This window comes from Alligator sinensis, unplaced genomic scaffold (genome assembly GCF_000455745.1).
Source record: "Alligator sinensis unplaced genomic scaffold, ASM45574v1 scaffold512_1, whole genome shotgun sequence".
Classification (NCBI taxonomy): domain Eukaryota; kingdom Metazoa; phylum Chordata; order Crocodylia; family Alligatoridae; genus Alligator; species Alligator sinensis.
In genome coordinates, this window is record NW_005842063.1 from 1747322 (window position 1) to 1769900 (window position 22579).

At 43.8% G+C, this 22579-nt stretch overlaps 1 protein-coding gene across 26 annotated transcripts in view; it reads left to right on the forward strand.

The window, feature by feature from the left end:
* Window positions 1-22579, forward strand: part of EIF4G3 (eukaryotic translation initiation factor 4 gamma 3) — a 172118-nt gene that overhangs the window by 137729 nt on the left and 11810 nt on the right. For 25 of the 26 annotated variants that reach the window (XR_003093961.1, XR_003093962.1, XR_003093963.1 and 22 more), the window contains 11 exons: window positions 3066-3236; window positions 4618-4815; window positions 6792-6938; window positions 7210-7446; window positions 10237-10341; window positions 12084-12216; window positions 13891-13985; window positions 15467-15560; window positions 16637-16754; window positions 18633-18856; window positions 20680-20795. Coding sequence is in view for 23 of the 26 variants with exons in the window: in XM_025203628.1 (XP_025059413.1) it covers window positions 3066-3236; window positions 4618-4815; window positions 6792-6938; window positions 7210-7446; window positions 10237-10341; window positions 12084-12216; window positions 13891-13985; window positions 15467-15560; window positions 16637-16754; window positions 18633-18856; window positions 20680-20795 (1638 nt within the window). In the remaining 3 variants the exon portion in view is untranslated. Of the gene's footprint in view, window positions 1-3065; window positions 3237-4617; window positions 4816-6791; window positions 6939-7209; window positions 7447-10236; window positions 10342-12083; window positions 12217-13890; window positions 13986-15466; window positions 15561-16636; window positions 16755-18632; window positions 18857-20679; window positions 20796-22579 lie in introns of those variants that run through there. The other variant, XM_025203631.1, reaches the window with a different exon arrangement.

A 22579-nucleotide genomic window follows, 5' to 3' on the forward strand; every position in this document is an offset into this window, starting at 1 on the left:
AGCTTTCTTTGTTGCTTTCCAATAAGCATTTCATTTGAGTATTTGCAGAAATAGCAAATCTTGAACAAACCAGTGCAGAAGGAGATAAGTCATAGACACATTTGAACAGAAGAAAACTGAAAAACGCAGAAACAAGTGGGACTTAATTGTGCAACAAGAGAGTATATCTAATGCATACAAAGGGAAGCAGGCTTCCTCCTTTGGTTTTCCGAATGTTTTTTGAGTAATTATTCTGTTTACATTCTAAGACAGAAAAGCCCAACCAGAAAGAAAGCGCCGGAGTCCCATTTAGATGATTTATTGCTCCCTTTCTGACTCAGCTGGGTAAATCCCTGAAATTCTGCCACAATTTTCTCTGAGGCCTATAAGAATTAATTAACCTTTTTAAGGACTTTGAGAGCCCATGATGGAAGATGCTTCTGAGGTGCAAAAGGGAGCACTGTTATTGAAGGCACTGTACAGTTATTAGTATAAATTTGCATTATGGTAGCACCAAATAACCCAGCTATGGATCAGGGCCCTGTCATACTTGCTACTGTTCAAATACAGAACAACAAAATGGTCCAGCTCCCAAAAAGCTAACAGTCTAAGTGATATTTTAATGTTATATTAATCATTTTAGGGAGAGAAATTTTTACTGTGTGTTTTTAAGAGCTGACAGGCATTCAGCCGTTTGAGACCAGCTTATTCACAAATGTAAAGGCTAGTTTTAAAACTGCTCCTCTAGACCTTCAAAGAGCTGTTCTCGAAACTAATCAGTTTTCATGAAGTTAGCTGCTGTAGTCCCTCTCCGTTGCACCAGTGTCCATCAGATAGAGCAATGGTGTCTGCATCATTCGTTTTTATAATGGAAATAGAGCTGTTGCTAAAGAAATGCCTCGGCTCCACATAGACACGTTGTTTAGGAAGTGTCTGTAAGCCCTTTATTTTGGAACCTATTTGACACTTCTGACCCTCGTGCCTTTCTGCCACAGCTGCAGATCAAGAAGGCCCTTCAAGCTAGAGCCGCCCTGGTGTGTAAAAGAGAGGGACCTGCTAGCTGGCTGCCTTCCAGGAGGGGCCCGCGGCTTACAAACTTCCTTCTCCGATGCCACTGGACTAAAATAGCCCAAATTATTTTCGTGTATGGCACATTGCAAGTTCATCTCTTTCCAAAGTTGTAAAGGAAAAGGCATCAGAAAGCTGCCGTGCAGAGTTGCGGGAGTTCGGGGTTGGGTTTGTTTCATTTCTGCTTAGTTTTCTGGCTTGAAGGGGAAGGGAAGCTTCTGTCGTATGTATTACACATTTATCGTGGCCCTGAGAGGCTGAGAGTACTTTGTAACGTTGGCTGTGGATCGACACAAACGAATGTCATGATCCTGGGCTCCGAGGCAGATTTTGCTGTGTCACACAAGTGTCAATCTAGAGAAAGTCATTAAACGAAAATGGAGGTGAACTTTTGGTATTTGTTAAACTGGGGTGATGGGGACAGCACTGAGTTCACTAAGGCATAATGCTAGCAAGTGCTGTGTATGGTCAGTACTGGCTTACTAATCTCTTCAGCGTCAAGGGCTGACTTGTGCAGTGGTGTGGTATTTATGGTGTGCACAAGTAGGACGTAGGATGAGACTTTGACTTGCACATATGCTGTAAGGTGGTATTTGATTGCAGTCTCCCTAGGTAAAAAACTAGTGCACTAACCCTCTGCATCATCTGCCCTCTGCAGCGCTTTGTCCTGGCATAAAAAGCATGTAGCTGCATGAGAGCATTATCCTTTGACAGCATTTTATTTTGTTGGCCATATCGTTTAATGAAACCCCAGCAGTGACAATTAGTATATTGATTCTCTTTCATCAGCAGCACCCGTTTGTTCTGGCAAAGTGAAGTATTTAAAATTCCTATTATAAGCTCCTATATTCCGGGGTTTCTAACTGTGCCAAAATGTATTTTTGGCTGCACTTGGCATGCAAGGCATCTGCTCACAGACACCTTTTTTCATGTAATCAGTTTAGTCATTTAAATAACTCAAATGGTTTTGCTTCCCTAGTGTGGATTAACTACTCGGTCAAACAGAGATATTTTAAAAATAGCCACTGTGTGTTATTTAAAAGTTGCTTACTGCACAGTGAAATGTCAAACATGTTTCATTGACCAGCATTTAAAGGACTGTTGACATAACACGTCATTTTACATTGAGTTCAGGTGTTTCTGACACATATGTTCAAACATATGTGTGGTCAGAGGGAAAATAAAACTTGGGTAGTGCACCATCCAGTGTGCTCAGTCAAGAGGCCAAAGATGACCCTGGTGAGAGGTTTGTGCGTGTGCATTTTACCCCATTGCTGATGCAAACAGTGAAAATCTTTTCTGTGCCATCTGCAGCATCTCTGTGTAGCTTTGAACAGGCCATGCTCCGAAGGGAGTGGAGGGAGCCATGTTTCAAAGAAAACTCTACGCTCTCTTCTGGCTGTGAAGTTTATGAACAGTTGAACCCTGTCAGCTGTGACTACCTTTGCCTAAGATGTTGGTTGGGAATGACCTGCCATTCAGAGCACTTTTAATAACTTGTGTAACTCAAAAATGGTTTTGTTGTTTAAGAGAAAGTTCAGTGGAAAAGTTAAAAATGAGCTAATAGATTTACCAAAAGTATTACTTAATAGTCTGAGCTTGTACGTCTGAAATAGATGAATAGGGGCTGCCTGGCCCTGAAACATGCTTTGCGGTGATTTCTTAGTTAAACAGTTTCCGTTTGGGGGGACTTTGCTGCGGCCAGCAGCACCCAGTTCCAGAGTACAAAGATCTTGGAGAGTTGCAGGACTGAGAAAATGCAGTCTGATAGGCAGCAGGCATTGCATATCGGTTATGGCGATGGCTTCCTGGGAGAAGAATGTGTCTGGCATGTGTGCCTTAAAAAGAGAAAAACTTTCCTCTACACTAGTTCGTTGGCTGAGAGGGAAATGTAAAAGTAGCCATGTGCATTGCTGATTGATTGTGTTGCCACCAGCAGGTGTTAACTGGAGCACTGGAGCATGTATTGTGAACTCAGAGTTTAAAAGGGGATATAATAAGGAATATTTTTGTCCTAGTTGTTGAATGTTGGACCGAGGAGATCTCAGCCAGGCCAGAGAAGGGAGCCCAGGAAGATCATCACTGTGTGTGTGAAAGAAGATGTCCACTTGAAGAAAGCAGAGAATGCTTGGAAGCCAAGCCTGAAAAGAGACAGCCAAGCCGAGGACCCAGAAAATATCAAGACCCAGGTGAGAACTAAAAACGTCTCGTGAGCACTGGCAAATTTGGGGGTAAATTTCAGCAGTGGCTAATCCATCTTTTTTTTCCCCATCAAATGAAAGATGGTGGTTTCTCCTTGTTATAGTGGCATTCTCTGGTCTTTCTGCTGTTACAGGGGATGTTGCCCAGAGCTGTTGAAGTCCAGCTTGAAATGTAGTTCTCCTCTGTCCTCATTTTTGTTTTTAATCTTACTCAGATTTGAAATGGTATCAGTTGATGTCAAGTGAGTACAGACAGGGAATACCAGACAACCTACTACCTCTCTGCAGCCAGTTTACTTGACTATTTTTGTCTTGACTTTGAAAGCAAACAACTTGAAGCTCCCAGCACAGAACTGCCTTTTCATCCCCTTTCATACTGCATGCATGCTCTGAGCCTCAGCAGTACTAAGATTCCTCAGCGAGTTTCCCTGTTGCCGACTTGTGCCCGAGCCAACACCATTATATCAGAAAATTCCTCTGTAGGTTTCAGCCCCACCCCTTCAGAGGGCATCGCCGCGGGTGGGGATGTTTGCTTGGTGGCACGGTTTCGGATCTCAGACATGGGAGGGTAAACTGGAATATTTTTGGAGTACAGTGGGATTTTGTTCTGGTGCCAGCTGCAGGCTTGTTGTGCAAAACCTTGACTTTTACTAAATGTGCTGAACTTTCATTACAGCGATTTTCAGCCTGGGTTCCGCAGCACCCTGAGGTGCCTTGAGATCCTTTCAGGGAGGCTGCAGAGTGCCATGCAGTGTTAGCACTGTTAGGTGTGCAGTCGTGATTCAGCAGCTTAAACCCAGAGATTTCAAATGGGAATCTGTAGTGTTAAAAATATTCTGGTTTGCTGTGGTCTTTCTGAGTTCTTTGCAAGAGAAGAATTGCTCTTTTATTTTTTGTAGTCAAAAAATGAGTGAAAACGCAGAGCTGTCAATTTTGAGAGGGGCCTTTTGAGTCTAATGAGGTTGAGAACTACTGGTTTAGTGTGAAGAATAGTCTAAGCCAGGGGTTGGCATCTGGGGATACGTGTGGGCGGGGTGGGGACTGAGCACCGCCATGGAGCATCCCGCGCTGCCACGCAGGCACCACCTGGCCAGCCGGACCAGCAAGCCATCCGCTACTGCTGATGACCATGATGATGCGGTGTTCCTGCAGAGTAGATAGCATCTCTGGTTAAGGATTGGTCTGAGGATTGTACTGTATGTTCAGATCTGGGAGATATTTTCTTGTTATGACTTGGCATCTTAAAGATGTATTTTAAAAAGCTCTTCTGTTCACTGTTAAGGTGCAAATTAGTTCATTGTCCAGATCACTATCATAGGCTGTTCCTGTATTCTGCGCTCAGTGCTTACTGCTTTCCCGTCCTGTTTAGGAGCTGTTCCGCAAGGTACGAAGCATCTTAAACAAGCTGACGCCGCAGATGTTCAATCAGCTAATGAAACAAGTAACGGACCTGACGGTAGACACAGAAGAGAGGCTGAAAGGAGTCATTGACCTGGTGTTCGAGAAAGCCATTGATGAACCCAGCTTTTCTGTTGCTTATGCAAACATGTGTAGATGTCTTGTGACGGTAAGTAGCAGACATCAAATAGGAAATTCCCATGGGTAAATTTTCTGAACAAAAACGGAAATTATGTAATGTCGGGGCAGAATTAGACTCCATAGTATTTGTTATGGAACTTTTTGGTCTAATTAGGAATATCTTGTATTACAAAATAGTGTTCACACCTGTGTATAGTCTGTATGGACAGTCAGATAAGCAGTGCTGAACCTCACAGGCAGAGTTTGTTGCTGTTGTGCACTGAGCACTTTTGAAGAATCGAGCGTTAAATTGCAGTGCGGCCCTAAGGACCAATCCATGGTAGCAGGGCTATGGAGCTCCAGATCCGCGCTCTCGTCCTCCTTTCCAGAACAAATTTGCTTAGCTTGCAATTAAAAAAACATTTCAAACTTCCAGTTCCACAAGCTCTGACGGTTGATTTACTCTTTCTGTCTTGAGCCTCATTATCGCTAATGGTTTTATATGCCTGACTGTGCTCTCAATTATATGTATAGTGGCTCTTTTGCACTGTTTATGATGCTTTATATAAAAAGGTATTATACTAACTGCAGCAGGTTATTCTTAATAGACACAGGGTGTTGATATATATATATAATGTAAGTCTGTTCTGAGGCAAATTTTAAACTATAAAGTAGGTATCTGACCCATGTCTGTACCGACTCAAATGAAAACATGCACAGAACATTATTGTAATATTTTATAGCAGCTCCAGTGCTCGTTCGTATTATAGGACAATGCAATTGCCATCTTGATGTGGCGATTTAAAGAAACATTACTGACACATAATATAGCCTAAGACCCCGTTGGAATTGACATCAAATCCAGAATTCATTGAAGGACACAGGATGATGCCATATCTACACGATTCCCATCACACATTAGGATTTTTATCCTCGTGGTGTAGAATGACCAACAATATAGTCAAGAATTCCTGGTCATGCTTTTGAGTTTCTTTGAGTAGATGTGATATCTTTTATTAGACCAATTAATAGTGTAATAAATAGTCTAATAAGATATCACATCTACTCAAAGAGCCTTGTCTGCCTGTGTCCTCAGATCAACCTGGCTACAACCGAAAGCCCTGGTCATGCTGTTGGCAGAATGACAAGTGCCCGTATGTTAAGCGTCAGTCGTGCTCCTGGTGTCGGCCATTAAAACTTTGCAAATCAGTGAATAGACAGTGCTTACTGAAAATACAGAGAGGAAAATGGAGGTGGAAGATGGGATAAGGGGTGGAAAGCATAGAAAAGGAGGAGGGAAAACAGAAGGAGAGGGTAGTGATGGAGAAAATTAATCCTATCAGAAATAGTGTGTCTTGTCGCTCACAGACAAAAAAAGCTGCCTCCAGGAAAGTCATTTCAGGCATCAGAAAGCTTCTGGCCAGATAAGGGAGAACAAAATCACCCAACTTAATGCGAGCATGTTTTTATCCATAAAAGACTGAACAATGATCCTTATTTTCCTAACGTTTTGATCCCTATTTTTATCATTAGTGTCGTGCTGTCCCCAGGTGGAACCTTTCTGAAATGAACTCTGCAGATTAGTAGACTTGATAATATTTAGCTACCGTGTGTATGTGAATTGTTAACGGTTGGTAATATATGTTCACAATGTACGTGGAGAGCACACGGTTAATGGTCAGTCTCAGTGTACCGTTGCTGCAGAATGCATGCGAAGGGCACAATCCATTTTTTTTAAACGATTTGCTTAAATCATGTCTCTTAAGAAGCATCCTATGAAATTTCTATGCCTTGACGCTGGCAAGTTGTCAAATAAATTTTATTAACAGATTATTCTGAATTATGAACCTCAAAAACTCTGGAATTCTAGTAGAAACTTTGAAAAAACCTTAACTTGTAGTTGCTTTGTACACTGGTGTTACTGTATGTTAAATGCATGATAAAGAGTAACCCGAGCGCGTAAAAACGTCCTGTGTGTGTAAGGTTTAGTCAGGCTTTTTCCTTGTGTTTGTCTTTTGCATTCAGCTGAAAGTACCCATGGCAGACAAGCCCGGGAGCACAGTCAATTTCCGCAAGTTGTTACTGAATCGTTGCCAGAAGGAGTTTGAAAAGGACAAAGCTGATGATGATGTCTTTGAGAAGAAGCAGAAGGAACTTGAAGCTGCTTCTGCTGTAAGTTTCTTCATGAAATCTAGAGGTCTGATAATGAAATCTTACGCCAACTGGTACTTGGAGACTTCTTGATTCCCTGCAGTGCTGTGGCTGAGTGCAATGCTGTAGAAGACCTCTGTACATTAATTGAAGCCTTTATGGTGGTGTGTTTCCTCATTTGGGGTAGAGGTGCGAATGCAGCAACTAACTAGCTGAGTGTGGCATTTCCAGGATCCCTCGCTCTGGCGTGGCTCCCACGAGCATGCTTTTTAGAACTTCCTGTGTTTTGCAGTCAGAAGAGAAGACACGGCTCCGGGATGAGCTAGAGGAGGCCAAGGACAAGGCTCGGCGGAGATCCATTGGAAACATCAAGTTCATTGGCGAGCTCTTCAAACTGAAAATGCTGACTGAGGCCATCATGCACGACTGTGTGGTGAAGCTGCTTAAGAATCACGATGAGGAGTCCCTGGAGTGCCTTTGCCGCTTGCTGACTACCATTGGCAAAGACTTGGACTTTGAGAAAGCAAAGGTAAAATGGAGTCTTGTGGCCAGGGTGAGAGTTTCTCTGCAAGAAGGAAAAATTGTGCCCTTGGTGCTGTCATTCCAGGCTGTTTGCTATAAGACTTCTTATCATGCTGTATGAAATCATGCTGTCTGCTGTGGATGTTTCGTCTCTTTCCTTCCCTTTCCTTTTTCTAAAAGATTACGTGTAGGCCCCTGGCATATGTTCATTTAAAGGTACCGTGGGATCTGATCTCCAATCCCAAAATCGCACCTCCTGCCATGCGTGGCATTGAAGGAGTGATTGTTGGGATAGGGGATCAGATCCAGATCACGCCCTTCCTACTTGCCAGGGCAGGGGGAGCCCCAGATCAGGATCCCGAGCTCGCCTTGCTCCAGCAAAATGAAAGCCAGGTGCCTGCAGATCAGTGCCTAGGGATAGCTATCCGCTGACTGTCAGCTCTGGCCCTGGGGTAGCCTCAGCTGTTCCACATGTCCGATTTCAGACGCCTGACAAACCAGCCATAAAAATGTTCTACAAGATGTGGAACATTTTTATGACTGCTTTGCCATTTTTTGATGCCTCAGATTGGGTGCACCTGTAGCACCCTTGACTTTATGCTGCAATTAACAGAATACTTGTGGCATAAATATAATGTGTAGAGGGGCCCGTAGATTGCTACATTAAGCATTACCTGAAATATTTTAATTCTTTTCGCTACTTAGGCTGTAGGTTATTTGGAAATGACTAAAAGTGGCCACTGTGCCTTCTTTTTTCACATGGAATCTTAATAGACAAACTTAATACAAACCTTGACATTTACCTGTTTTTTGCTCTGTGGAGTTCATTACAAAAGGAAATATGTTGAATCGTTTATGTTAAAATTTACAAGACACATTAACTGACCTAAAATTCACAGTATCACAGCAGTCACAGGTGGAGACAAATCTCTTGATTGTATTGCTTTCTTTGACATCTTACTGTTGTGTTGTGTTGGGATCCCAAGCTGCCTTATGGCAAGGCACATTTCACAACTGCACCGACTCACTGTCTCCCCTCCCCATCCCCTTGCTTTTCCAATAGATGAAAACTTAATTTGCTGTATCAAGTGCGAGCTGAACTTCCATTGGCATCTACAGGCTGCTTGTATTTCTGACAAGCCAGGCAAGGGGTGAAAAAGGCACTCGGATTTGCTTGCCAGGACTCAATCAGACCAAACTCTGGAAACAAACTGAGCTAATTGTTTTCAGCTGCTCTTAGAAGAGAGCTCTTTTTACAGCTCAGTGGATTGAAGGGATCACAAATGAAACCGATCCTAATCCTTACAGTGATTCTTAAGAGAAACAGCTTTTTAAATTTGTTGTGTAAGATTGACTAGAAAAGCCACAGTTAACGCTAATCACCATGTTTAGAAACCTTCTTTTGCTCATTTAAAAGTGTGTTACAGCGTTAACTTGAGAGTTTGAATCATTGATATAGGTGCAGAAGCGACAGAAGGAAAGATATTAATTTTCTCCACACATTTGGAGAACAGTATCTGATTTGAGCTGTAACTGAGGTTGCATTAGATTAGCTGTGGATGCTGTTTCATTTTTTGTCCTTAACTGAATATAGGAAAAAAACAATTTCTGGTGAGGTTGCCAGTTCTGCTACTTTTCTGCTACTTCATGTCTTGGTTAACTCTGGCACTGCCAGTGTGGAGTGTCAATAGGAACAGAGAAATCATGTCAGACAGCATGTTGCCGATCCATGTAAACGTTATTTTATTTTATTTTATTTTATTTTATTTTTACTAAAAGCATCAAAGACACCATATAATCCCACAACAACAGCATCCCACTCCAAGGCTCTCACCTGCTCCCCTGACACCAGTAAAGGTCCTGGCAGTGACTCTGGGAGCTGGATCCAGTTCAGATCGACACCGAAGGCGTCTCTTTGTTGTCTTCTCTCCTGATCGTGTATCCGTGTTCGTTCTCTGAGACCAATTCATTCCTTTATTTGGAGTCATTAAACCACAATTGAATGTGTGCCTTTGTGCTTATTTTTTTTAATAATAATGGGGGCTATATTTTACTATATATTTTCATTACTGCCAAAGTGCTAGTGTGTTTATAATTAAAGTTGCTGGAAAAATTCCCTCTTGAATCTCTGGTTTCTGTCACTCAACTTTTGGAAACCTGCATGTTGGTGGTCGAAATTTTCCAGGATTGGCTGGTGACCAAAAATTAATTGATTTTTAGAAAAATAAGAGAGAAAATGATTCTGCTGGTTTTGAATGGTTTTTTGGTTGTTTTTTAAGTCTTGCAATTCCTTTTCTTAAAGCAGCTGTACTCCAGCGTGGGTGAGGGCTGATACTTGATGGTTTGTATAGCGAAGTTGGACCACAGTGAAGTCCTCTGTAAAGACTGTAAACCTGGTTTTGCCTTGGCCAAGCTGTAAGCTTTAGAAAATGGCATTTTTATGGATAGTTCATGGTAGCTCTGTTTTTATCGATCACCTTACTTTCTGAAGGGATGATGGGCTTCACAGTGCATCTGTGAGAAATTGTCCACATAATTAAAACGGATTTTTGAAGGTTTGTAGTGAGTAAGACAGAAGTCGCCATGATTCGTACTGCACATTTTCAGGCGCACACAAGTTGAGTTTCTGATTGTGCAGAACCCGATACATGTTTTGCCGGAAAACAGGTCTAGATCTCCAAGTAATAGAGTGTATTGCAGCAGCGATCAAAGAATGCTAGAGGACAAAATAATTGCCTGGTAGAAAAGCGTTCTGATTTTCCTCCTGGATGCTGATGACATTTGTTTCTTTTTATAGCCTCGTATGGACCAGTATTTTAATCAGATGGAAAAGATCGTGAAAGAGAGGAAAACGTCCTCCAGAATTCGGTTCATGCTTCAGGATGTCATAGACCTAAGGCTGGTATGTACCTGCTGAAGAAAACAAAAAGCATGGTCGTTGGCACTGCTGTAATGGGGTGTCTCTGGGATGTGGGTAATAATCCTTGATTACGGTAACAGGGGAATGTTACAGGAAAAATCGGTGCCCTGGTCCTTTGAAAGATAAGTACCTCTCTTGCTTTACAAAGGGCCAGGAGATCAGCAGTTGAACAGGTTAATTGCATTACATGTTTGGGCCCTGTCTGCAGTATAAACTGTAGCCATATTCTTGTAACCAATTTTTGACATGCTCATCTGGCCTGATTACCACCGACTCGCTGAGCTTTGTCCACAGGGTAGGTTTTCCTTCCTCCCATAACCTAGCCGTGTCACGTGTTGTGTGTCTGTGCCTACCGCATCGCTGCACCTCTGTGTTATCAGTATATTCTGGGAAAGTGTGGACAGCTGTCTTGTAATGTCTGTACAGGAAACAGAGTGCCCAGAGCCAAACTGACACCCGTCTCGGGTATTCATTACACAGAGACCTAAGATGATCAGCCAGGCTGCTTATAAAAAGATAGCTAGGGAGCTGTCTATAAAGCAGGACAAAAATGTGCCCCACTTGTTACAAGAAGACAACTGCAACCGTCTGCACTTCTAGAAAACCCAGAACGTGGTTAGTTACTTTGATTACTGCTATACTATTAACTCGATTGTGTGAGGACGCAAATTACCTTTGGATCCACGCATGTCAGTACATTTCAAAATTTGGCCAGACTTAATGAAAATGGTCCCGTTCTAAACTCTAGAAATAACACTGAGCGAGAACACTTGAAGGGAGCCAAAATGAGCAGTGTGGGTTGGGGCCTGCCCATGTTGTAATCAGTCTAATGATTCCTACATAAGCAAGGCTTTAGTTTATAATTAAGAGTATGTATACTGTATTCAAAGGTGGGATTGCAGCTTGTGCAGACGTAAATGAGCTAGCTTTAAACAAGTACATTTGGATTCTGAGAGCAGTGTGGCAATGGCAGCCCAAAACGCAGCACCATATTTACCCAGGGTCCCGAGTGGGTTTTGCAGCCGCTGCCCTGACTGTACTGTTATCATTACCCTGGCTGCAGTCAGAGTTTAGGCTATGCATATATGTAGCCTTAAGTAATATATTCACAAATTTTAACCAGATTGTAACTAGGTCAGGAAATAAGCAAGTTTTATTCATCTCTCTCAGGTGTTTATTCTTGGGGTAGATGAATCTGTGCAGATTTACGGGTCTAATGAATACATCAATCACCTAAATTGTTCTTGTGTATCAAAAGTTCCACCACTTTCCATGGGATTTCCGTTTGGCCTTCATCAGATACATCATTCTTACAGCGTGGGGGGAGCGCTTTGCAAACGAACAAACAAAATTTCCCAGCCCGTGTTGTAACAGAAACAAATACGTGGTGTCGTGCCATTAAGATTAGCTAATAAATCATTGTCTCCAGTTAAAACAGTTTATTCCTGCACTTTTCTCTTGTTAATTTTATTGTCTTCCCACAATATGGAGGGGAAAAAAACTACTGAAAATGTCCTCCCACATGTTGTTGCCTAGCAGACTTGGCACACCGATGGTACTTGCAGGAGATTGCACGCGGCTGACTTTAAGGATTGTGATGGATTACCGAGAAGCTACATGTTGAACAATGCATGCCTTATTCTCACCTTGTTCAGGAATCTCTTAATAGACTTCCCTGGCAATGCCCTAGAGCTCTTTTAAACCTTTGTTTACTGCCTTCACAGTGCAACTGGGTGTCGCGGAGAGCAGATCAAGGCCCTAAGACAATTGAGCAGATTCATAAAGAAGCAAAAATTGAAGAGCAGGAAGAACAGAGAAAGGTCCAGCAACTCATGACCAAAGAGAAGAGAAGGCCAGGTATGTATTACCCAAATTAGTGGCCCATTTTTCTGCAAGATGCCTGTTAGTTTATACAAAGGGGCAAATCTGTATTTACTGATCCTTAGTGATCAAAGGATTTTTATCATGAACAGGGATGAGATTGGAGATGGTTGGAAAGCCTGTAGTACTTCTTTTGAGCAGCCTGTGCAGTTTCAGGCATCATTCACCATTCCAGAAGATCTGGATAGTCTTGCTGAAGTGGTGGCTGATGAGAAAACTAACATGGTTAGAAAGAAGGTCTTGTGTAAGTCTGGGTTCCAGTGCCTTCTCTGCCACAGATTCCCAGCACATGTTGTTATTTAATGTCTTTCTAGCTCTATTTCCTAATGTTTGAAACAGTAATAGTACCACATGGGTATGGTGATGCTCACTTCATTTCAGTGTCCCAGAGATTTACAAGTATAAATTACTGTGTAGGAGTCTGATTCTGCCATCCCTACTTGAAGAGTGTAGCATTTCACTGCATGATTCCCAGAGTAAGATGCAACCCAATATGAAAAAGTCTGTCTTAACCTGACCCAGGAGGGTTGGAGTGTTGTTGTAGCCATGATGATCCAGGAAATGTCCTAGAGACAAGGATGTTTTGTGGTGTCTTTTATTGAACCAGCTATATAGGTGGGAGAACTGTTGGACAAGCTTTCAGGCATCAAGTGCCCTTCTTCGTGGTATATCCGGTCTTAAATTGTTATCGGGCCTCAAAGTTAGCATGCCAGTAAGATGAACCCAGAGATGTTAGTGGTTTTCTGAGAAATGAGCCCAAAATCAGCCCTAGTTCTTAAAAGCAGGTGCAGACCCTTCTCATTTAATTCTCTTATACTAGTGCTACGGCTTGCTTCTTGCTTTGGCCAGTCCCAGCAGGTTCAGTAAGAGAGCGGTGAGTAAATCAGGATCAGGATATTTTCTCCAGCTCTCAGTCCATGAAAGAACCTTCCCTCCAGTCCTATGGCAACTTGGGTTTTTTAAAAGCCGTTGGTGAGGGACCTTGTTGAAAGCTTGGAAGTCCAGCTTCATTAGGTCAGCTGGATCCCCTTGTCCAGACACTTGTTAACACCCTCAAAGAACTCCAGCAAACTGGTGAGGCAGGATCTCCCTTGACTGAAACCATGCTGGCTCTTCCCCAGCAGATCACGGTTGTCCATACAAATGCTGATTTTATTTGCAATTAACAGAGCCTTCTTTCAGGTCCATCTCAGTCTTAGCCTTCAACCCAAATAGAAATAAAACACAAATATTTTTAAAATAGTCTCCTGTTTAAAATGGCTGGTGAGAAGACAAGCTTGGAGAGTAGTTTAACATAGAAGAACAAATTGTTAAAGAAATGCAAGCAAGATGAAACAATTGGCAAACAAAAAATAAAACCAACTAGGAAACAAGAATGGCTGAGACCCAGTGTAGAAAAACATTCTGCAGGACCCTTTCATGCTAAAGATTATAAAACAATAAGCTGCCTAACTGTGCCATTTTCCTCAGAAAAGTATCTCCTCTGATTCCTGCCTCAAGGTCGAGTTGTGCAGGGGATCTCAGGGGGGTGGTTGTTGCTTCAGTAACTTCCTGGCATGGGATGCGGAGGGAGGGATTGCAGACATGGCTGCAATGCATTTGAACCATCCGTGCCACGGTAACGACGCTGTGATTGACTTGATCGTGCAGGTGTCCAGAGGGTAGATGAAGGCGGATGGAACACCGTGCAGGGGGCGAAGAGCAGTCGAGTGCTGGACCCCACCAAATTCCTTAAAATCACTAAGGTAAGTGTCCATGCACAAAATCACTTCCTGGCCGCTAAGTTACGTGGCTGTAAATGTGTTGAATGTTTGTTAAGGTCTCTGCAGGAGACGCTTTCATGCTCGGAGGTACAAACCGGCCCCTGAGCCGGAGCTTGCTTTACATTTTTTTCAAAGAGTTTTAACAGTTAAAATCGGGAGGGATTCACTTGATTCTAAAAGTTCATGTTTTGTTATGCTTACAAAAAGCAATAAAAGTCCCTGTTTTCTAAGGGACCCAAAGTGTCCTTGCACTAAAAACTGTATATTATAATGATGCAGGAAAAAAAGCAAACTCGGAATCTGTCCTTTGAAATGGGATAGTACTTCAAGCAGCTAGTTCATGAGGTCTTTCGAATCTGTCAAAAATAAGCTCTTTGTTTCTTCAGCTTTTCAGTGTCCTGTCCGGTGTTGCGTTAGTAGAAGGATAATGCCATCTCCGTCTTTTAACAAAGCACAGCCAGTTGGTTTAATTTGGTGCTGTGTAGCCAAGAGGTGGCTTTAGCCCCAAACGCCGTATGAGCATCTAATGGTTATCTTTACTAACAAAGTAGTATTTCATGTGGCCTGTTGGGTAGGTGAGCACCAAGCCCCATCATTTCCTAGAGGTTTTTTCCCCAACAGAATAGTCTGGAGAGCAGCTTTGGAATTTCTAGCCATGGAGAACTCAGTCCTTCACATAAATCAGGGTGATTCTCTTCTGTCGTTTGCTCTTAGTAATGCCACCCTACTGAATTTCACTTTCAATGCACAGATGTTCATGCAGTATAAAAATCAGACCTGGGCAGGATTAAATCTGTCCGCAAACAGAGTGCTGTTTGTTCCTCGTGCAGTTCGTAAAACAGATCTCCAGCCTGGTGAAAGGCGTTCCATCTGCTTTTGTTCCAGCCAGGAAAAGGTCCTCTGACTTTATTTAGTTTAAATACAGTTAGCTCCATGGGAACTTCAGTGACAGAAGGAAACAGGCTCATACAAAGAGAGCTGCAGGGTCACAACCTGGTTGTCAATACAGTCCTTTACTGAGCCTTGCAGAATCAATGTTCTGTTCTTGTTGGACACTGCTTTTACTCTCCAAATCCTGAATGCTGCTCCTTACTGCTTGTAAACTTCTCACGGTGCCACGATTGTAAACGGAGTAGAAACATTTTACTCACCGCAAATAAACTGTTCTCCCAGGTACGTGATGTACCGATTCTTTGTTCCATCCTTTAATTCCTTTTAGTTGTGCTGCCCTTATCTGTAGGAAGTGCCTGACAGGCAGTGTTTTTCACCTGTACCTTGGAAGCATCTATTTGTGGTATGCTTTGCCATTCCCTGACTTTTACAGTTTGAGGATTGCTCGGGAGTTTTTCAAAGACATGCCAGTACCAGGGTTGATGATCCGGCTTTATATGAAAAGACCTGTTTATCGATAGGAAAATCATCCCACTTGTGAGGTCTTGATCATACGTGTTTGTGTTCTACAGCCCACAATCGATGACAAGATTCAGCTTGTGCCTAAAGCCCAGTTGGGCAGCTGGGGGAAGGGCAGCAGTGGCGGAGCAAAGGCAAGCGAGATTGGTAAGTGAAGAAGGTTCCGCACCCCCACGTTGTGTTGTCTGTCCCTCTTGTTGATCCGTGAAGCAGCTGTGTCGCTGTGGTACCCGGTGCTTCGAAGAAACCGCCTCGCGTCCATTTGTTAGCACCGTCAAAATCGGTGCATTCGTTTTTCAGTTCTCACTAATGGACCTTCCTGCCATGATTGCATGTGTGTAGTGCATGGTCCAGAATGCATCTGATGCAATAGTAGCATGCGAATAAACACAGAGGAAAGGTATTGACTGATTGCAGGCTGTGTTTCACTCGTTTCTTTTTAAGTGTTAAGGGATTCTGCCACTAACAAGAAAGCAAAGCACAATGATAAAATAGGTCAGCATCCTGAATAAGTCATTGCACGTAATAAGAGACAAAGGGCATATTTACACCATGGCAAGAGCAGGGCACTCGCATGCTCACCCTGCCCGCTCACTCCCACACACCAGCTACGAACCTGGAAATACTCGGAAAGCTCCATCTCGGGTATAAGAACAGCCCCAAGCAGCCTCGCTAGTATGCTCCAGGTTTGGGGCGATCGTGTGGGCACAGGTTGGTGAGACCTATTCAGGAAAGGCCTGGCTGACGCAGGCTGCTGCCACAAGAACAGTGTGCCCAAGAGGCTGGTGTCACTGGGCCTGGGGGCAACAACACGAGGAAAGATTCACCACAAGCTTCAGCTTGCTGAGATGTGTCCCATTGTGTACGAGTACAGCTCGGTGCCAGTGTGACACAAGTCTCTTCCGCCACCTCTCCTCGCAGCTCCAAAGCATAAACTTGGAAATACAAAACCCAGGGAACAGAATCCTATGGGGGGACACTCAAGACACAGCTCTGGCTGCTGGGCAGCATCGGTCTGCTAAGCACTCGCCCCTCTTGCATGGCACAGCAATAGTTACTTTTATGACGATATAAGGAGCAGCAATAAAATGGAGGCCACCAGTCCCTTTCCCCAGTTTTTCTTGTTAGCAACTCTTGGGGGGCGGGGGGATTTTTTAAATAATTGTGTGACCATCGTTGCCTGGCTGGTCCTCTGTAACATTGTCTTCTGCCTTCTCCTGCAGACTCCTTACGACCAAGTGCCACTAGTTTGAACAGATTTTCTGCACTGCAGCCTCCAGTGTCATCTGTATCTGCCTCATCTGCTTCCTCAGAGTTAGACTCTCGAAGGGCCTTAACTAGGTAAGAGTTGATCTCTTGATGGTACTTGTCACCCCGGTATTTATACGTCCCGGGGGAGTTCTCTTCCCCTCTGTGTGGCTGTTTCCCAGCTGCACACGTTGCCTTTTTGTCACTTGCGCGCAGTGTGTGCTGCTATTACCCTCTGTTATGCGTGCCATGTGAATGCACAGGTGTACACCAGGCTGTGCACTGGCTGGGTAGTGCATATTTGATTGCCATGAAATTGTAACCAGAACAAAACTGGTTACTAGCAGCTGCCGGAAGAGGAAGAAGATGGCTTTCCTATGTTTGAGCCACAGTAGCTGAGCAGTTAGGGCATTTGTCCAGGAAACAGGAGATCAGCAAAGCTAGGTTCACGCGGACTTTTGAACCTTTATCTTTCTTTGTTCCCAGCACAGTGCTCAAGCCATCGTACCACATGCCAGGCAGTATCTAATCTTCTCTCCAGGCCTTTTTCCTGAGAAAATTCCCCAGCCAGTGGTCCTTGACCTTTGTAGGCTTGAGGCCCAGCTTAGAAAATGCCGGCTCTGAGTTTTCACTCTCTTTTTTTTTTTAAATCTGGAAAAAATAATAAAGCAATTCTTCAGTTTCTAAAGCACTCAGAAAACCCACAACAGGTCAGACTGGCTTTAACACTCTGGATTCCTATTTGAAATCTGTGGGTTCGTTTTGAGAGTCATGTTTGCCCAACAGTGCTAACACGGCCGTGTTGAGAATCACTGTCTTGAGCAATCAGCTGCTGGGGCTAAAGCAGAGAAAGTCTCTCCTCCCCTCTTCTTTCTGCCACGTATGCCCAGGTGTGTGCATACAGAGCTGTGTACCCACCCAGCCAGGGCACAACCTGCTGAGCATGCTCACTCTACGCACATATGCTTACATGTCCGCGCTGCACAGGTAATAGAAATGCACACGCGTGCAGCTGGATGGGTGCTGCTTACGCAGATGAGGATAACCAAATTCCACCCCGAGGTTTTCTTGGTTTATTAGCCTGTCACAAGCCACAGAGAAGAAGCTTTAATTAAGTAAGGTGTTTCCCAAGCATGCCCAGGAGTTTTGCTGAATGGTTCAGATTAATTTAGGATCCATCCGTGTTTTCAAACATTATGGGAAATGTGGAGGCTGGGTTTTTGTTTTTGTTTTGTTTTGTTTTTTGCAATTAAAAAAGTAACCTTGCAGCTGAATGATTTTGTTCCTGTTGTTGCATCACACCTTAAGGACGCATTTATAAAAAGCTTACAAGAGTGCAATAAATGTTAAGTTTTAATAAATAGCTCATTTCTATAGATGGTTAGCAACCACTAGGCCACTTTCAACTGATGTGCATATTACTAACAATATTGCTTAAAGCTTCTGTCTGAAACATATGAGCATCATCTATTATGAGTCTTTTCTTAACACTGGATAACATTTGCCAACAGTCTTCTACTTCTAACTGTCCCGAATAATTTTGTCCAAAGAATTGTCTAATGAATTTTTCCTTAGCAGTATTATCTTTTTCCTCCAGATGATTGATTAATAAGCCACCCTTGCGGCTCCTTTTTTGCTGTTTTGAAATAATCTGGATCGGTAAAGAATTACCAGTCCAGCAGTTTCAGAGTGCAGTGGTGCCATAACCGATCACATTAAAGTTGGCTGTACCTTGTGTCTGCAGTATACACCACAGGGTGTTTTGTTCTTCTCAGATCTAGCGGGCAGGGGGTCAGACTGCTGAAGATGTGGGTTTTGTCTGTATTCCAGACTATAGCCATCAAAAGATTAGAAAATATTTCTCTCTGGCTCCATTTTGCCAACTTGTAGTAGAGAGGTGATGTGACCAATGTTAATTCCTCACAGTTGAACAGATCAGAACCTTCCATGTGAATGCTTCTTTATTTTCAGTCGTGGGAGCACAGGCAGAGAGAAGAATGACAAACCGCTCCCATCGTCAGTCACTCGTCCAAGCACCTTCTTGCGGGGTAGCAGCAGTAAAGAGCTGCTGCTAGATAATCAGGCGCAAGAAGAACAGCGAAGAGAGATGCTAGAGACTGTGAAACAGCTAACGGGAGGCATGGAGATAGACAGAAACAGTGCGGAGGCAGACAGGAACAAAGCCAAGGAAACCGGTAAGAAGCTGCTCCGTGAGTGCTGGGTTAGTACTCTTGGGGCTCGTGAATTTGGAGAATTTGCTAAATCTGCAGAAATGTGTAAGAAATGACAATATAAGTGATGGTTTCCATCCGTGCTGTGTTGCTCTTGCTGTCGGTTCCCGGATAGACCTCGGCAGGACCCATGTCAGATGGATGTTCTCAGTGTGATGGGTGATCAGAGCCTCTGTAACGAGGTTCAGAGCCCTGTATAAGAGTAGACTGGCCTTTGGCTGCTATTGGGATGTGGTGGTTTTGAAAGCCCTATATGCAGATGTTTGGGCTAGCTGCCAAGGCCATGGGCAGAAGTTTTGTTTGGAGCATGCCGACCAGCGAGGGTGTAGCTGTTCACACCCAAGGACCCGCTGCAGAAATATTCCTCAAAGGAAGAGGAACATTTTTGCAGCACTTCCTAAAGCATCTGCATGCTCCAGCAGCACACAGCAGAGGGTTTGCTTGGTCCTCCAGCATCCCAAAGTGCTCTCTTCCCAGCCCTCAGTCACTGAGCACTCTCCAGTGGACTCCAGGGGCTAACAGCAGTGCAAGGATTTCTGCTCTCCAGCCCTGGGGCGGAGCGCTGCCACTACTTCCTTTCACAGCCGCAGTGGTTCAGTGAATTGGGGAGTGCAGGGGCAGTGCATTTTCAGTGGAAGGCCCTTGTGCTTTTAAGTGTGATCCCCATGGGCCTGACCCCGTGTTTCCTATACAACGTTCTGCAACTTCGTTCCTGGCGCTGTCAGTGGGCTTTGTGTACGCTGAGCAGCTGGTAAAATGGAGTTGGTTAATCCAGCAGAACCAATATTATTTCTGCCCAGCTGAAGTGAGGTGCTGCACAGGGGCTTATCAGAGTACCTGAGCGTAACAGTCATTGTGTATTCAGGATGCATCTCCACTCCCGTAACGTTGCTCAGTGCCAGGAGCTGAGTGGTGTTAGCATTGTGCCCCCTAACTGCTCAGAGTGAGTCTTTGCGCAGCAATGTTAAAATGCGGGGGGCAGCTGACACCTCACCTGCGCGGGTTTCCATCGTCGCTTCCTCCCGGGGGGCTGCAGGACCAGCAGCCTGGTAGCGAGGAAATGCAAGGAAAGGTTCCACACGTTGTGGGCTTCCTGCGGCAGAAAGCACCAAGCAGATTGTGACGGCAACCACAATATGAGCACTAAACAGCAGCAGTAACTTCCAGCGCGCAGGGCGAGCCCGTCTGTTCAGTCAGGCTCTTTCCTGAAGTGGTTTGAAGGGAAGGAGGTCCAGACCCAGCGGACGGGTCAGGGACATGGTCTTGGGGCTTCTCCTTTCTATTGTAGATACTGGAATTTAACTGGGGAGATTCTTTCATTGCCGCCGGTCACAGTCAGCATGTCGTAAATGTGCAGGGAGAGCTGCTGTCGCGGTCCAAAGATTCATTATTTCACGTCTGGCGAGTGCTTTGAAGGTGTAAAATACGGTGGCGGTGCCAAGTATTGTTACTGCACAAACTGAGAAGGGCGATTTGTGGACATATGGAGGGTTCACAGAGGGGAGAATCAAGCTAAATAAGAAATGATTTATGCCCAATGATCAGACCGGCTCAGAAAGATGGGCTGAAAACTAGCCCGGAACTCTGTTTTACCTTCCCACGATCCCATTTCCAAATCAGCTCTCTTTCAGTCATCACGGTAGAGCCTGCCTATCAGCAGTTGCTATTCGGCCAGAAGGAAAGGCCGAGGGAGACCGGCCGGATTCATTTTTACTTTAAAACCATTTTTTTTGGATGTGAAGACAATCTCCTTATCCAAGTATCTGTTTTCTCTCCCTCGTTACCAGCCAAGCCAGAAACTGCCACAGCTCCGGTACAAGACAAGCCTTCGCTATCAGAAGAGGAAATGGAGAGAAAATGCAAATCCATCATTGATGAGTTTTTGCACATTAATGATTATAAGGTAAACAGAACAAAAACTTCATCTTGCAGGACGTGTAGCAGTTGGACTTTCGCGTTTTTCCTTTTGGGGGCAGTGTCTTTTTAAATGCCCATTCTTAGGTCTTTAATGTAAAAATGTCAGACCTTTGGGAACGTAGGCAGCAGGGATGAGTGGGCAAATGTAGCGCAGCTCTCCAAGTACTTTTATTCTTCCATTGCTAACGACAGGGGAAACAGTCCTCTTTGTGCATTGTAGAAAAATATATGTGCATCTGTCATGAATCGCAGTTCTGCTATAATGGCATTTCTGTGCCGGATGCTGAAAGCTAGAGAGAAACCAGCCAGAAGTTTGTCAGAGCGCCTGCTGTCCTGATCTCAAGGCAGATTAAACGATAATAAATGTTGAAGAAAGTAATGCAGGGTATTTTTAGTAAATATGGAGAACTGTAGAGGAACTGTCATTACTTCTTAGTTAATGGTTGCAGTTGAGTTTCCTTTGTAAACCACATCTTGCCTCATGCTCCAAAATCCACAAAAATTGTCAGGCACAAAAAGGATAGTTTAGATTTGGAGTCAAGATAGCGTGTTCTTCACAATGTATTAAGTGACAACGATGAGAGATTCCTGTATTTCTTCCCTAAAAATAGAGACATTAATCACATTTCTAAAATTCTTCTAAATATTATAATCAAACGGTGGAAAGGCAAGAGCTAACTCCTTTTGTACTGGATTCTTGCTGACTTAGGTCTAGTTCCCAGGACAGACATTTGGTTTATTTATTAAAGACTAATTTCAAGAATTAATGACACTGGATTTAATAATGGCACCGGGGAATGGCGACTCTGAGGAACTCGGCAGGGGTTGCGAGAGGGGCTGCTCGATTCCTTATCGTTTAAAATATAAGTCTCCAGCCCTTTTCTGTTCTGAGCTACACCTCAAAGTGTGCCCTTGCCTGGTCCACCTAGTTTCTGTGCTCACGGATATAATGAAACTGTGCTGTGGCCGAGTACGTGTGATTTTTCATGAGATCTGTACAAAAGACAGTCAAAGTAGTGAAGTCCAGTTAGAGAAGCGTACCCAGAAATCCATTTCTTGAGGCTGTGCGAGGGGGTTCTGGTTGTATTGTGGTTTTTAACTCTTAATACTCTTGAAATATAATATACACTGCACACACTGATGCATGCCTACAACCTTGCCTTCATCTTAACAATTTTTTTAGGATGGAAAATGTCAGTAGAAACAGCCCGGCTGCTTCCTCTCTTCAGTCCGTTCTGTTTAATCTAACTAGAAATTAAAAGTCTTTTTTAACTTTGTGGCAGCTTCTTATGATACTGAGGCTATACAGCCAGTCATTCAGCGGTCGGTCGTACAGATCCCTGCCCACGCTCTCCTTGTTCTCGGAGTTACTAACATGCCCCTGATTTAAAAGTTGGCCCTAACACAAGAGTCTGGGGTTACCTTAGGCCCAATATCTGTGGGAAATAGCCCCTTAGAAACACCAGACGTTCTTCTGGGGCTCCCTGGTCATTCTCCAGTGCTACGTTTGTATGCAGTATAAAATGCAGGTGCCAGAATATAGCTCTAGCAGTAAAAAGTGTTGCATTTTCCACATGGTATTTACATATTTTCTGTGTCATTACATTACCTTTTTATAATACAAGTATTACCATGCCAGGTCAGACATGTCATCCATGTCCTCTCTTTGACAGGGGTCTGTGGTTTGAAGCCGTAAACTCCATAGAAAAAGCAGTTCCATGATGATGGGGGGACTTTCTTCCTAAACTCATAAACTAGTGGCTGGCTTCT